At 43.7% G+C, this 15,363-nt stretch overlaps 1 protein-coding gene across 1 annotated transcript in view; it reads right to left on the reverse strand.

The window, feature by feature from the left end:
* Positions 1-15,363, reverse strand: part of Efa6 (Exchange factor for Arf 6) — a 211,216-nt gene that overhangs the window by 81,381 nt on the left and 114,472 nt on the right. The window contains exon 2 of the mRNA XM_071586938.1: positions 513-579. Coding sequence (XP_071443039.1) covers positions 513-579 — 67 coding nt within the window. The remainder of the gene's footprint in view (positions 1-512; positions 580-15,363) is intronic.

Raw genomic sequence — 15,363 nt, forward strand, 5'->3', positions numbered from 1 at the left:
ACAGAAATGTGTCACAAATCCCGACGGAAAGACAACTCACTCGTTCGAAACTCGGGGCGAAATCACAAATATTACTTCCGGAAAAAATAATTCAGGAAATCGTTTATTTAGGTGTGACGACATCATTGAATTAATAGGTGTACTTGTAAAATGCTATTTGCCATAAGAGCCAAGAAAACGCTTTACAAGCGATAGTATTGAATATAGAAGGTCATCATCTATATAGCCCCAACAGTGCCAGTCATCCAAAGATTGTGTAAACATTTAAAAGGCTACATCATTTTCTACGGGTGTCATTGAGTTAGGATGGCGTTTTTTAGGATAGGATGGAACCATTAGTAGACAAAATTATGGAGCCAAGAACATTGTATTGTACCCTCATTATTCCACGTGGCCACACTCAACGCGGCGTCACCCACAACCTGGCGACAGTGCTCTCTGGCAGGCGGGAGTTGGGCACATTCACAAGGGATTGATTGCAATGGCTGGATTTGGGGGAGTAGGAGAGTTACCTTCTTTCGTACTAAACCTGTAGACGTCTTTGGAGTTCACTTCTAATATTACGTCTCCAGCTTCAACCTGGGAAAGAAAAGAAGAGTGCGTTTGAGCATCTTAAACGAAACGACAGGCTCACGACATACATTAGCTATTGTGCAACTCCTTAATATGACTCAAGTTGCTTTCATTTTCAGGAGCCGTTAACAGCAATGGCTAATCCAAGAATAAAAGAGCATATTTGTGATATATTTCAAACACAGGAACATCAATTGGTTTTGAAATTGAATAATAGTGAGCTATTATCAATAAAAGTTGATTTACCAATTAAATATAAAACCATGAAAACAGTAATCAACCCATAGGGCGATTGGGTCGAGAATAGTAGAGTTCACCCAGTACTAAACCCGACGGCGTGTGAAATTCAACATCAGCAGGGTATGGAGGTCAGTTCCTTTCCCTGTGCATGTTATGGTTACCCAGGAAGATCAGGCACCCGAAAAATCACATAGCTTTGGTGGAGCTGCAGGTGCCCAGAGTGCCTAACCCGGGAATGGAAACCGGGACCTTCCGGCCACTAGTCCTACGCTCCACCCACTGGACTACCGCGATATAGAAACACTCACACGAGCAGTATAAAATTTGGACGGCACAATACAAACCAAATAAAATAGAAACACTTAAAAGGACATTCAATTTGTAGATTGTTTGACTTTAGGCTTTCTCCGAGACCTTCTTCAAGTAAGACGGAATTTCGGAGATACGTTAGTGGTCAGGGGGAGGGGGGGAGGAGAAGGCGCAGGGAATGCTCGGAAGGGAATTAAAGATGGCGGTTAAAAGTGGAAATTTAAGTGTTACTATTTTATTTGTGTTCTATTGTGCCGTCCAAATATTATGTATGTATGTATATATATAGTATATATATATATATATATATATATATATATATATATATATGCATACATACATATGTTATTATTATTAGGTAATCTACCGGTTAAGATAGGTCTTTGGATGGACAAAGCAACTAAATAAAACATTTTGTGACTCCTAACAAAACACAAAATCCAGCATCCTACTCTACAGGGTTCGTCCGGAAATTAAGTGTACTGATTTTTTCCCGCCGCTCCAGGCGCGCCCAGCACCGCTCTGACGGGCTGCGATTGGAGGGGGGTATGTTGGCAAGCGACGCTGAAAAAGGCAGTCGGCTCTGAGCTGTGGTGTAGTGAGGAGCTCTGTTAACGCGAACCTCCACGCTCGACCCACGTCACGGAACGCGATGCCGAAGTTTTTGGAGCAGCGTTATTCCATCAAATTTGCGGTAAAGCTTGGGAAATGATCTTTCGGTGGCACAAGATGTTCGTGGAGGGCAGAGAAGAGGTCGACGACGAACCACGGCCTGGACGCCCATCAACGACACTCACCGACGAAAATGTGCGAAAAGTTCGCGATGTACTGAACTCTGATCGTCGTCTTAGTGTTCGGATGATAGCAGAGCAGTGTAATGTGCCAAAAACAATAGTGCACGAGATTATTAGGGAGCAATTACAGACATCAAAACATCTGGCGGCTGCATCACGACAATGCGCCGTCTCACACGGCGCTTGTCGTGTCGGACTTCTTGGCCAAGCACGGCGTGGCAACGCTGCCGCACCCGCCCTACAGCCCGGACTTGGCACCACCGGACTTCTTTCTGTTCCCGAAGATAAAGAGGAGTTTGAAAGGAACACGATACGGGACTTTGGACGCCGTCAAAGAGGCCGTGACGACGTGTCTTCGAGAGGTTCCCGATGATGCCTTCGCGGGAGCGTTCCAGGAATGGGAATGCCGCTGGAACAAGTGTATCGACTCACAAGGGTCCTATTTTGAGGAATATTAGCTTAAGATATGTAAAAATGTAATACATTTTTTTTCCTGAGCTCAGTACACTTATTTTCCGGACGAACCCTGTATATCAGGTCCCTCTTCATCTTCGAGTACTTTCTTCCTCCCCTTCATCCCATCCAACATCCCTATCCTATTCCTTCCCTTTCCTCGTTTGCCTAACATTCTCCCCTCAATTACAGTCTTCAACATCACACTGCTGGCTAATATCCCCTTCATCCACTTTTCCTGCCTCCATAGGATTTCTCCCAACAAACCCCTCTCTTCGCCAACCATACCAAGTACTTCCTCATTTGTTTTCTTCTCTGTCCATTTCACCTTCTCCAATCTTCTCCACACCCACATTTCAAAAGCCTCCAATCTACGTCTATCCTCCTGCTTCAATGACCACGTTACCGCGCAATACATAGCTACGCTCCATATGAAAGCTTTTACTAGTCTTTTCTTAACATCCTTACTCAACGTCCCCGTCATCAACTCCCTCCTCCTTGTGAAAGCCCCTTTGCATAGTGCAGTTCTTCTCCTTACGTCCCTAATACTTAGACCGTGTTTGTCCAAAACACTACCGAGATACGTACACTGTTCTACCTGCTCTAGTTTTTGCCCTCCTATTTTAATGTTAATGTGTTTACTTGGTATGGTTGGCGAAGATAAGGGGTTTGTTGGGAGAAATCCTATGGAGGCAGAAAAAGTGGATGAAGGGGATATTACCGGCAGTGGGATGTTGACACTGTAATAGAGGGGAGAATGTTAGGCAAACGAGGAAAGGGAAGGAATAGGATAGGGATGTTGGACGGGATGAAGGGAGGATGGAAGTACTCAGAGATGAAGAAGGACCTGATGCAGATTAGGATGCTGGATTTTGTGTTTTGTGACCTTCATTCATTTTTCCTGCCTTCTTAGCATTCCTTCCAACAAACCCCTCTCCTCGCCCACCATTTCCTCCCTTGTTTCCTTTCTGTCCACTTCGCCCTCGCCATCTTTCTCCACACCCACATTTCAAAAGCCTCTAATCTACATCTATCCTCCTGCTTCAATACCATGTTTTCACTGTTCGTGACATCCTTTGTCAGAGCCCTAGTCATCAATTCCCTCCTCCGTGTGAAAGCCTCTTTGCCCAATGCAATAATTCTCCTCATGTATCTACTACTTTGACCAATTTGGTCCACAGGATATGAAATATCGGAAACGATATGTCCAAAAATGTATTGTTACATTTCGTTTAACATATATTGATTATTTGAAATACATTTATTTGGAAAATCAATCGTAGACTATTATTGTCACAGATACGATTAAGAAACTCATAATAACCGCATTATATGATGTTAAAGACCGAGGATACAGACATGTGCATAGCTCGGCCGACACATCCAATATGGGCATTTTACATTCATTGAACAACAGTACTCTACCTAAATATTTTATAGCAGACACATACGATGTGACGGAAATTCATCATTACGGATTAGAGTGGAATTAGAAACATTATTTGGATTAGAGTGGAATTAGAAACATCTCCAGACTTTGTTAAATTGTCGGTGACCCAGCAACATTTTTGACTATTATTCATGCTAAATGTTTCAACCAGAGTAAGAAACCCGTCGTGGCTGGAACACACCGGCGTCCTCCCTTAGGAGCACATCGCAACTCACTTCCTGGACATCCTCCGAATACACGAGGGTGGTCCCATAAGTACCCAGCCTGACCTAGAGATAACAGCAGTTGTTTTAAATATATCACTGTATTATAAAGTACGTAATCTATAAAGAACATGTTTAAAGTTTGAAAACGCTAGGTTGATTAGCATTAGTTCGGCAGCCATCAATAGTGAACGTTTACCTTGAATTTGTGAAAATTGGCCATCGTTATGTGATGCAATACTTTTATTTGAAAGGCCTCCGCCCAACCGATATAAAAACTGAACTGGACTCCACTCTGGGTGAGTCAGCCCTTTGTTTACAACATTAAAATATTGGGTAGCAGAGTTTAAACGAAGCCGTACGAGCTGTTAAGACGAGCATCGCATTGGTCGACCAAATTTATTTATTTATTTATTTGCCTGAGGATCTGGGTACATTCATGTTCCAAGATATACGGCACGTCAAAGATCTTAACATAAAATACAATACATTGTTACATATTCAGAAACTCATCAATAGTGTAGAATAAGTGTCGCATGAAAAATTCCCTCACTTTGAATTTAAAGGTTGACATTTTTTCTATGCTCTTGATAACCAGAGGAAGGTTATTATATAATAAGAGTCCCATGTTATGGGGGGAAAAAGTAGACTTGCAAGTTCTGATGAAGTTCACATGTAGATGACTGCAGGTCCTGGTATAATGATTGTGAATACTATTGTTAGTGGTATATAATGAGATATGGCGTTTAGCATAAACAATAGCACTTAGCATGTACACACAGGGAAGAGGGAGAATACAAAGTTTTTTGAATAGGGGGCGACATGGAGCTCTGAGGGGTTCATTGCACATTATTCTTAGTATCCTCTTTTGGATTTTAAATACAACATGAGCACAGGGTAATGGGCCCCAAAAAAGAATACTAAAAATTACGTGGGCATAAAACTCACCATAATAGATAGACATAAGCACTTCATTATTTACAGTTTGCCTGATAGAACGTACCAAATAGCACGCGGAACAGAGTTTTCGGCGTAATCTAGAAATATGGCTTTCCCAGTTTAGTCTACTATCCAGGGTAACACCAAGGAAGGAGGCATTATCACTCCTTGGAATAATCACATTGTCAAAAGAGACGGAAATATCTGTCATAGGCTTATTTTTATTTACAAAGTATATTAAATTTGTTTTTTCCTTATTAATATGAAGAAAATTACGATCACACCACTCTTGCAAAAGGTGGATAATATTGTTAGCACTTGATACGAGGCCGTTGATTGAAGAGGCAGACACTAAGACATTTGTGTCATCGGCATACAGGAGGGGAAGTGTATTAGGTACAGAATTAAGCATCCTTGGGAGGTCATTTATGTATATGAGAAAAAACACTGGGCCAAGAACAGATCCCTGGGGAACCCCGCAGGATATTGTTTTTTCAGGCGATACATGGGATATTCCATCTTTCGTAACACTTACACTCTGTTGTCTGTTGTTTAGATAAGATTTAATCCAATTATATGGAGTACCTCTTATGCCAGATTCTTGAAGTTTCAGCAATAACATATGGTGATTGACACAATCAAAGGCCTTGGAGAAATCGAATAATAAAACAAGAGATTCCAGTTTATTGTCTAGGTCAGACAATATTTTGTTTATACAATGGTAGGTAGCAGTGGTAGTAGACATGGATTTTCTAAATCCATGCTGGTAGGTTGATAGCAGTTTGTGCGATTCCAGGTACGATATTAATTGAGAATAAAACACTAATTCAAAAATTTTACTGAATTGATTGAGTATAGATATTGGACGATAAGAACTCATGTGCTGTTTATTTCCTTTACCTTTATAAAGGGGGATGACTTTGGTGCTTTTAAGAGATGATGGAAACTGACCAAGCCTAAGAGATTCATTGACTAAGAATAATAGAGGGGGTTTAATGACATCAAAGGATTTTTTAATGATGATAAAAGGAATGCCATCTGGACCAGAGGTGTACTTATTTCCCATTTTGTTTAAGATATTAGTTAATTCAATGTCAGAGCATGGGCGGAGAAATAGGGAATTACATTGGCTTGATGTTTGTCTATGAAAGCTTTGTTTAGTCACGTTGGGTGACTGGTGAGAAGTGAAAAAGTCATTAAAAGCCATGGCAATAGCAGAACTGTCCTCAAGTTCGTTACCTTGAGAGTCCAGTAACCTGAGATTGGGGGTTAATGATACACGAAATTTTGACTCCTTGATAATTTTCCATATTTCTTTTGATCTATTTCCAGCATTAAATATTCTACGATCATTAAAAGTTCTTTTTGCATTACGGAGAAGACATTTGTAATTCTTTCTCATTGCCTTATATTCGAGAGGTTCTATAGGCATCGATCTGTTTTTGTAATGGAGAGCCATGTTTTTCATGACTCTGGATGCATACTGGATTTCATCAGTGACCCATGACTTTCTGCCCTTAGACAAAGACGAATTTTTAATTTTAACGGGTAATACAGGAAAACAAAAATCAAAATAGGATAAATATGTTGAGTAAAAACAATTAAAACCATCTTCAAAGGAGCTCATGGAGTAAACATTGGTCCAATCATGACACATAAGCAAATTGCAGAAAGCATTTACATTCTCATCAGAGAACTTTCTCCTGTAGCTTGTTGTAACCTTGTCAGAGGCATTAATGCAGAATGTGGAGAGTAATGGATAGTGGTCAGAGATATGGGATATTATAACCTCGGTTTTCACGAGTCGATAATCAATATTTGTAAAAATATTATCAATGGCCGATGCAGAAGTAGAGCTGACCCTGGTGGGTTTGTCAGTAGTTACATTTAAGTTAAACAGGGAAAGAACATCTAATAGTTCAGATTTTTCTTTGGTGCCACGAAGGAGGTCACAATTAAAGTCACCAGTGACAACCAGGAGGGGTTTATCAACTGAGTTATAAACATTGTTCAGCATGCTGGAAAATTTATCAATAAACACATTGAAATTACCACAGGGAGAGCGATATATAGTTAAGATAAAAAAACTGATATCACAGAAGTGGACAATAGTCACACTGGATTCGAAAACCTGTTCAACATTGAGACAATTATATGGAAAGGTTACAGAGCTAAAGGTTAAGTTCACAGAAACAAGAATTAGGACTCCACCATTTTTGAGTGTGGACCGGCAGAAAGCGTCGGCCACAACATAGCCAGATAACTGGAAAGAAGCAAGTTCATTAGCCGTGAACCAATGCTCATTAATGCAAATTACATCAGGCTGGTGTTGAGAGATAAGCACTTCCATGTCTAGTTGTTTGTTCCGCAGACACTGAATGTTAACATGAAGGACATACAAACTTCTTGCTAACTCACTTGTAATTTTGGGCGAAGTTTGGGAAAAAAAAAGTTTCCCCAGTAAACATATTTAGGCCAGAAACCAGGCGTGAGTAGTTTAGCACCCAGATCATCACTTACGGTAATGCGAAACGAGGCATACTCCCCTCGTGTAACCACAAGTTGTTCAATATCGGGAGTAACATTTGCGGAGTCGGGCAATTCGTCTTTAATATACTGAAGTACACTTTCCTTCGTGGTATTTTTGGGAAGGTTCCAGATATGCACATGAGAGAGTTTGGGAATGCCCTTAAGCGAGGACTCCTTGATAGATGTGCCCATGCTCGGGGCTGGGCGACGTTTGCGTTTAGCTTTGACGATAGTGAAAGCGTCGTTGCTAGCTGAAGCTGGAATCACATTATCACTATCACCACACAATTCATCACGTAAATGATTCGCACTTTGACTAGAAGGATCGGTGGTATAGGTGTTAGAAGCCTCAACGGAGGAATCCATTGACAATTCAGGAGGTTGTCGTTCACTTTTTCTACTTACTTGTCGAGTCACGGGTCGTTCGTAGGAAGTTGCTACAGGTAATGGTGTTTTAGACGACGGAAATGCCGATTTAGCGGCATCCGAGAATGAGACATTTTTACGTTGCTTCAGAATGGTGGGCTCATGAGAAGATATGAGGTTATTTAGTCCATCTTTCAGCATTTTAATATCGGCGGCCATGTTGCCAATATTAAAAGCCGATGCCCGGCAAGAAAAACATTTCCAGAAAATGTCACGGCACTCGGATATCGCTTTCAGAGCGAGGTCAGTGAGCCCTGAGCATTTAGAATGAAAATTGCGAGGGCAATAGATGCATTGAACGGATTTACTCGTAACATCGATCAAGCTATTACACACGCCACAAAGCGGAACACAACCAACGGCCGCCATATTGCCTCCTAATGAGGAGACGATTCCAGAAATGGTGAATAAAATGCACAATGTGATACTGGATGATCGTCGACTGAAAATGCGCGAGCTAGCAGACATAGTAGGAATTTCAACAAGTGCGATAGATCGCATATTAACTGAAAATTTGGACATGAGAAAACGGTGTGCAAGATAGGTGCCGCGTTTGCGCACACACGAACAAAACCAGTGAAGTGAAGATGTTTCAATTGAGTGTTTAGCTAAGTTCCACAAGAACAAAACAGAATTTTTGCAGAGTTTCATGACCATTGATGAAACATAGGTCCATTACTCCACACCCGAGACAAAAGAACAATCAAAACAATGGATTCAGAAGGGAGAACCGCCTCCAAAGAAGGCGAAGACCGTTTCATCTGCAGGCAAGGTCATGGCGTCGGTTTTTGGGATGCGTGTGGAATAATTTTCATTGACTCCCTTGAAAAGGAAAAAACAATTAACGGCAAGTATTATGCGAAGTGATTGCAACGTTTGAGCCAAGAAATCGGGCAAAAGCGGCCGCATTTGGCTAAGAAGAGAGTATTGTTTCATCAAGACAATTCACCAGCTCACAAATCCGTCATTGCAATGGCCAAAATTCACGAATTAAAGTTTGAATTGCTACCTAATGCACCCTATTCGCCAGATTTAACCTCCTTGGATTACTTTCTGTTTGCAAACTTGAAAAAATGGCTTGGTGGTCATAGATATTCCAGCCGTGAAGAAGTGATGTCGGCAGTTAATGGCTATTTTGAGGAGCAAGACAGTTCATAATTTGAAAAGGGTATCTAACTAATTGAACATCGCTGGGAAAAGTGTATAGACCTGAAAGGAGATTATGTTGAAAAATAAATACATTTTTTCCAAAATTTGTATGTTTTCTTTGTCGGGCCGGGTACTTCTGGGATTACCCTCGTAGGTTTGAGGAGCTGTATCAACACAGCGATTGGTGCAACTTCTGGTCCAGATATAGCGCTTGTCAAAAGATTTAGAGAATTCTGGAAAATTTTCCAAAACTACATTTTTTCCAAAACTTGTGCGTTTTCTTTGTTGGGTCGGGTACTTCTGGGACCACCCTCGTACGTTGCTTTATCGTGTCGTGGTCAACGAGGAAAGATCACGTCCCGCGGCATTCGGAACCTCGTGCCTTAGACTGGGGTGGGCGATAGAGGGGGAGGGAGGGAGAGGGGGTGAGTGCGAGGAATCCCACTCTCCGCACCAAGACTCTCTCCTCTTCCAGAGGACCGATACGAACAATCGATGGAGTACTCTCGTCAAATCGATACGCGCCGTGGCCGGTCACTTCTCGGCGCCAACGGTCACCGACGCGGCCAAAGACGCCCTCGGAGGAGAGCTACACGCGCAGGCGGTCACTGGGCCCGTCTCGCTCCAAAATTGTAGGGTAAACACGACGAACATTACGAAGTTCTCCAAGTGTTTGTCTTCCCATGGCTTTCCTCATTCTCAAACCACATGTGTCTCCGAGAATACGTATCTAGTCCTGTGATAATAATTATTGACAGCTCGTGTCAAACATTATAGGGGACCGTTGTAAATGTTGTGTTTTGTTAAGAAAAGACTGTTGAAATGTTGGGAAAGGAGCGCGGTTTCGCTAGGCGCGGCAATATGGTGTTTTGAAATAGGACGACAGGCGTAGATGCTATTGCGGATGTGTGAGCGTGGAGAAGGAAAGGTGAAATGGGCCGAAAAGAAAACAAATGAAAAAGTACTAGGTATGGCGAAAGGGGAGGAGAGGGGATTGTTGGGAGAAATCACGAGGAGGCAGGAAACATGGATGAAGGGCGTATTAATTTGAAGTGGGATGTTGAAGACTGTGATATAGAGGGGAGAACGTTAGGCAGAGGAGGAAAGGGAAGGAAATGGTAAGGCATATGTTATGGAAGCGAGGAGGGAAGTGCGAGGAATTGAAGAAGGGTTTATTTTATTGTGGGGGTTCGCGTCGTATTCGTTAGGAGAAGCAAACAGATGTATCCTTGTTTAGTCTGTGTCCATCGAAAACCCACCAAAAACGGTAGACTACCTACTCTTAATAGCAAATACCGAACGGCAATCATAAAACATTCCGAACCTAAGCTAAATTTCACTCACAATGGTATCATAACAATCAAACACGTACCTTAAATTCACTCGCGGATAAGCCAAGGTTAAAATTGTTTTGTTAAACTCGGTTTCAATTCTGCAGGGCGCACTCAAACGCCCGACGAACTATGACGGACTCAGTCTACTTTTGTAAAACACTATACATAGTTTGTATTTAAGTATCAACAAAACTGCCGGAAAATACATTTATTTCAGAAATTTCTAACTCTTCGCTCTGGCGTCGACAACTCTTGCCAGAGCGGCTTTTTCACGACTCGACAGCTGTCTGGTAGGCGGAAGGCCCTTAAGGGTACGCGCGCAAGTTTCTTTGACGGCACTTGGGGTATGCCATTTGAGGGAGGATTTTACTTTTTAGAGGGAATGTGAAATAGCCGGCTGGTGGCAAGTCGGGACTGCAGGGGGATTGGGGAATCGTCGCGGTGTCCTTGCAGAAGTTCTTCGGAAGCAGACACTCGACTCGGCTCTTGATCGACCGTCCAAATACCTTCGGGACGATTATAGCTCAGATCTTTCGCATCACCAAATTTTCAGTGATATAAAGATGTGCACTCTCATCGCATCAATGCCAATACGATCTGCGATCATGCGCACACTTAACCGACGACGGTCTGAATTCAGCACTTCATGCAAACGTCCGGGTAAAACTGTTTTTATCCTCATATTGAACATTTACATAAATCTACGTATTTCAGATTAGGCATTGCTTTAAGAGAAGTAGATCTCGTCAAAAGTCCCAGGAATCTTGAATTTTCAGCGGTTGTTCAAACCCTACCCCTAACACCACCTAACCTTAAATAATAACGAGTGCATATTACGATAAGTGATCGCATACGTGATTCATCAAATAGGTGAAATATGGTGAAAACTTATAGTGAACGCGTGCTTATACGAAGATATATGAATGGAGATATGGAGCACAGTTCAACTCGGCTCAGAAACTTGGTAGCAGAGAAAAGAGAATGAGCATAAATGGGCATCTTATCAGATGTGGGCGGATGGAAAAATAAAATGGAGAGAAAGGAAACAACACGAACAAGCACTCAGCGTGATAAAAAGGGAAATGCACAAACATGTAAAAATGTGATGCACAGACAGATGCAATGTGCATCTGAGGAACTCTCCATTGCGGGGCACGAGATTATAAGCGGACCGGGAGTTTTAGCGCTGCTTACAAGTGATTTGTAAGACTACACGAGGATAATGGATGCGACTTCCAACCATGGCAATGGAAATCCTGTCTCCCCGCGCGGTGGACGACTGCCATTTGTAATGATAACTGCGACACTGCCCACTGACTAATCCGTACCAGCCAGGCAAACACGGAGGGCGACTCTCCTCCTTACCCGACACACGAGGGAGAAAATCACGGCCAAGAGACGCGAGCACAAGCGAAAAATGAAAACTGCAATCCCGCCATTCGAGTAATCGGTGCATTATGGGTATTCGGGAAGTTCCACATGCGTTCACGTTTCCACTATTGTAATCTCATATTGTGCCAGAGAAATGTGCGTTTATTTGGGCGTAGATCAATTCGGCCGTCATTGTCCCTCTAAACTCCTCACAGCGACATCGCCAAACATGATTTTAATGTATTCTATTGTTTCAGGCTTCACTTCGTGGAAGTATTTAATATCCATACTAAAAAGAAAGACTCGTACTTTGGAAATTAAGGAAGGAGTCTAACTGTCGGTTGGTTCCGGTCCATAGGCATAGTAGTATATCGTCAACGTAACGAAACCAATAGCCCACGTTTTTGTTATGCAGATTGTCAGCATTAAAAAGATGTTCTTCTGCAGAATTGAGGAAGACTTCGGCTAGGAAGGGGGACAGTGGGGAACCCATAACTAACCCATCTGTTTGGCTGTAAAGAGTGTGGTTGAAACAAAAATAATTCTGGTTAACTGTCATTTTGATGAGGGGGACCAATTCATCTGAGATATTTTGGGCAATGGTGGAATCCTTGAGTAGTTCTTCCACCCTAAGCAAAGTTTCCGATATTGGTACGCAAGTAAATAAATTGCTAATGTCGAAGGAGACTAGTCTCGCTTTTTCCAGAAATCAGAATAACAACTCTCTCTTCGCCAAGCATTTACTAGAATTCGACCACAGCAGTGGCTTTGTCCCAGAGATATTACACACACTCCCAAAAGGATTAAAAATGGACGCTCTCGAGCAATTAGAGATTAGAAGGCACTTGGTAAACCCCAACACGACACTTTGTAATGAGCAATTGTTTCCATACCCCTCCCCACTCCTCTCAGAAAAACTAGCATGGAAATGGTCAAAACCATCAACGCACCTGCAAGCCACCACCCCTCTCAAATCCTTCCAACCCTCCCCGCCCCCACTCTGTCCTGAGGGTATATATGCTTGCTCTGTATACAGATGCCCACGTGTCATTCCTCGTCCCAGTTCCTTCGCTTCCTCTCCTCCAGAGCCATCTCCCGACGCCGCCACCGTTCGCCTTGGACCCGGGTCGCTTCGCCCGCAGCCCTCCTCTACGTCTTCCGATATTGAACCTCTTTCTCTCATACATCCGCTTTCACTCCATCTCTCGCATCATTACACATGCCGGAGGTTTGAAGTTCCGCTCTGCGAGGTGTTTCCCTTCTATTGGGTCCGCGTTCTCTTGAAGGATATCCACCATTCGTCGCTCTTCTCTTTGCTCTTGGGGATTATCGCGAGGCCGTGAGAGAGGCCTCGAGCGCGATGCCTTCTTTCCCACGTGCTCTCCTTCCATCTCCTCTTTTCCAGAGTTCCATCTCCTCCGTTGAAGAGATTCGGCGTGATTCAAACTGTTGCTCCGACCCCGGTGCGGGTCTCCCGTGTCCGACGCCAGACGCGGCGCCCGTGATCATGACCCGTATGATGCCCAAGACCTTCCTCACCACCTCCGCCACCACCTCGAGTGGCCTCATCCCGACGACCGAGTCGTTAGGATTATTCGTATTACGTCGAGCAGTCGTGTTCACCCTCCCTCTCCTCCCGCGGGCCCGCACGCACTCCTCCGCCCCCTCCTCTTTGGATCTCGTCCCGTTCGTCCATAGCTTCCGCACACTCCCCGCCTTCGTTCTTTCTCCGTTACCTGACTCCCTGAGTCTCTCGGGGATCGATCCCCTTATTCCGGATACGGTGGAGTTTAAAGATGGCCTCTACTTCGATGGCATTGTGATCGGAGTCCACATCTTTTTCAGCCTTAAGATTCAATTTCTCTTTCGGCTCGGAGTTTAACAAGTTCATATTTCTGGTAGCGGGCCGTGATGGGTACTTAGCATAGTTGGAATTTCCCCACTAGTGGTTCTCTCAGCTCTCCTCCTTCTTCGAGAGAGAGAGAGGGAGGGTTCTTAGACACACCGTGTGGCGATGCGCCTCTGCCTAATATATCCAAAGCACTTCGATCAGACGCCCTCGGCTTTCTTCGTCGTCGTGGTCGCAGAGTCGCCGATCGCGCGAAGGCGTGTCTTCGCCGTCTCCTCTTCCGCGAGCTCCCGATGTTTCCCACGGTGCATTCTACGGGCTCTTCCTCTCGTGCTTGATGAACGCGTGGGTGTTGAATGCTGCGTGTCCCTAGTTCCCCAGGTTCTGAATGACTCTTAGCGGTTGCGCTCTCTCCTTGCGCATTATTTGCGGTGCGCACGCGCGGCATTTGAACCTCATTGTGTTCTCCTAGCGGTGCTACGTATATTTGCACGCACAATACTGCACAGTCTTTCCCGGCGGGATACGGCGTGGTTCCCCGTCGCGGGAACCACAAAAGCTAAATCTGCGGTCCATACATATGTACATCCCTTTTTAAGGCATGTTGCTTGTTCCGGCTCACCGACTTCCAAAGGGGTGTCTTTTCCATTCTGAACGTTCTCTTCGGTCTCGTCGATGGCGTCCCGTCCTCCACACCATCCGTCTTTGGTTGGAGGATGATTCCCACTTATGGGCGAACCCTGGCGTATTAATTTTGCATCTTTGAAACATGAGAAGCTTGGGAGTCTGAATGGGACTTATGTAAATCACGGACGCTTTTGTAGTTGTTTGTCATGTGACTACATACAATTAACGTCAGGGCATTGTTTAAATAATGAGATAAATACAATTAATATCGATAAATAGATTATAGAGAGTCGTCTACACGTAAATCGATTCTAGACAAAGTCAGAGATACCATGCCGTATCCTCACTCACGAATCCACAACAACGTCGCGTTCAGACATCACCGAGAGCGTACTTATGTCAACAAGTAATACCTCCAAAAAGAAAGCTGCTCTTCGACAGAACTTCAGACGCATGCATTTTTTAAGAAAAATTTCACACCCAGATACTTTTTCCAAAACGTGCACGTCCCCCAAGCAGTGCCGAACAGTGGCTGGCTAACTATACGCCGTACCACGGGTGCCACAGCCTTTGCATTGCCAAACAGTGCCATAGTAGAATTTACAATACGTACTCCGCAAAATTGTTCCGCTGAAGGTTACCGCCACTCATTCCACATGCGACATAATTACGCGCAGACACTTCATCTGTTCCAGGAAAGCCAAACTTCTTACCCTGAATCAAACCATTACAAGGTCTGTTTCAAAAGTAGTAGGATATCAGCTGATAAAAAAATTAACTGCCGGAATTGATAAATTCACTCTAAAGTCTTCAAAGTAGCACCCTTGTTCCTCCACACACTGCTGCTCGCAAGTTTTCCACGCCTCGTGCGTCTTCGCTCGAAATACTGCTAAGCTTCCTCGTCACGGCCTGTTGTAACACTTCTAAGGAGCTAAGTTGATATCCTTTCAGCACACATTAGAGGCGGGGGAAGAGCCAGAACAGTGGTGGGGCAACGTCTACAAAATTTGAATCCTCACTCACATGGTCGAGAAGATCTTGGCAGATCCATGTTTGAGTTTCCCATTGTTCATCCGAGAGCACTCGCAGCAATAACTTTGTACACACCTTCCTCATG

This window comes from Hetaerina americana, unplaced genomic scaffold (genome assembly GCF_022747635.1).
Source record: "Hetaerina americana unplaced genomic scaffold, ioHetAmer1.1.p SCAF_28, whole genome shotgun sequence".
In the NCBI taxonomy this organism is placed as follows: Eukaryota; Metazoa; Arthropoda; class Insecta; order Odonata; family Calopterygidae; genus Hetaerina; species Hetaerina americana.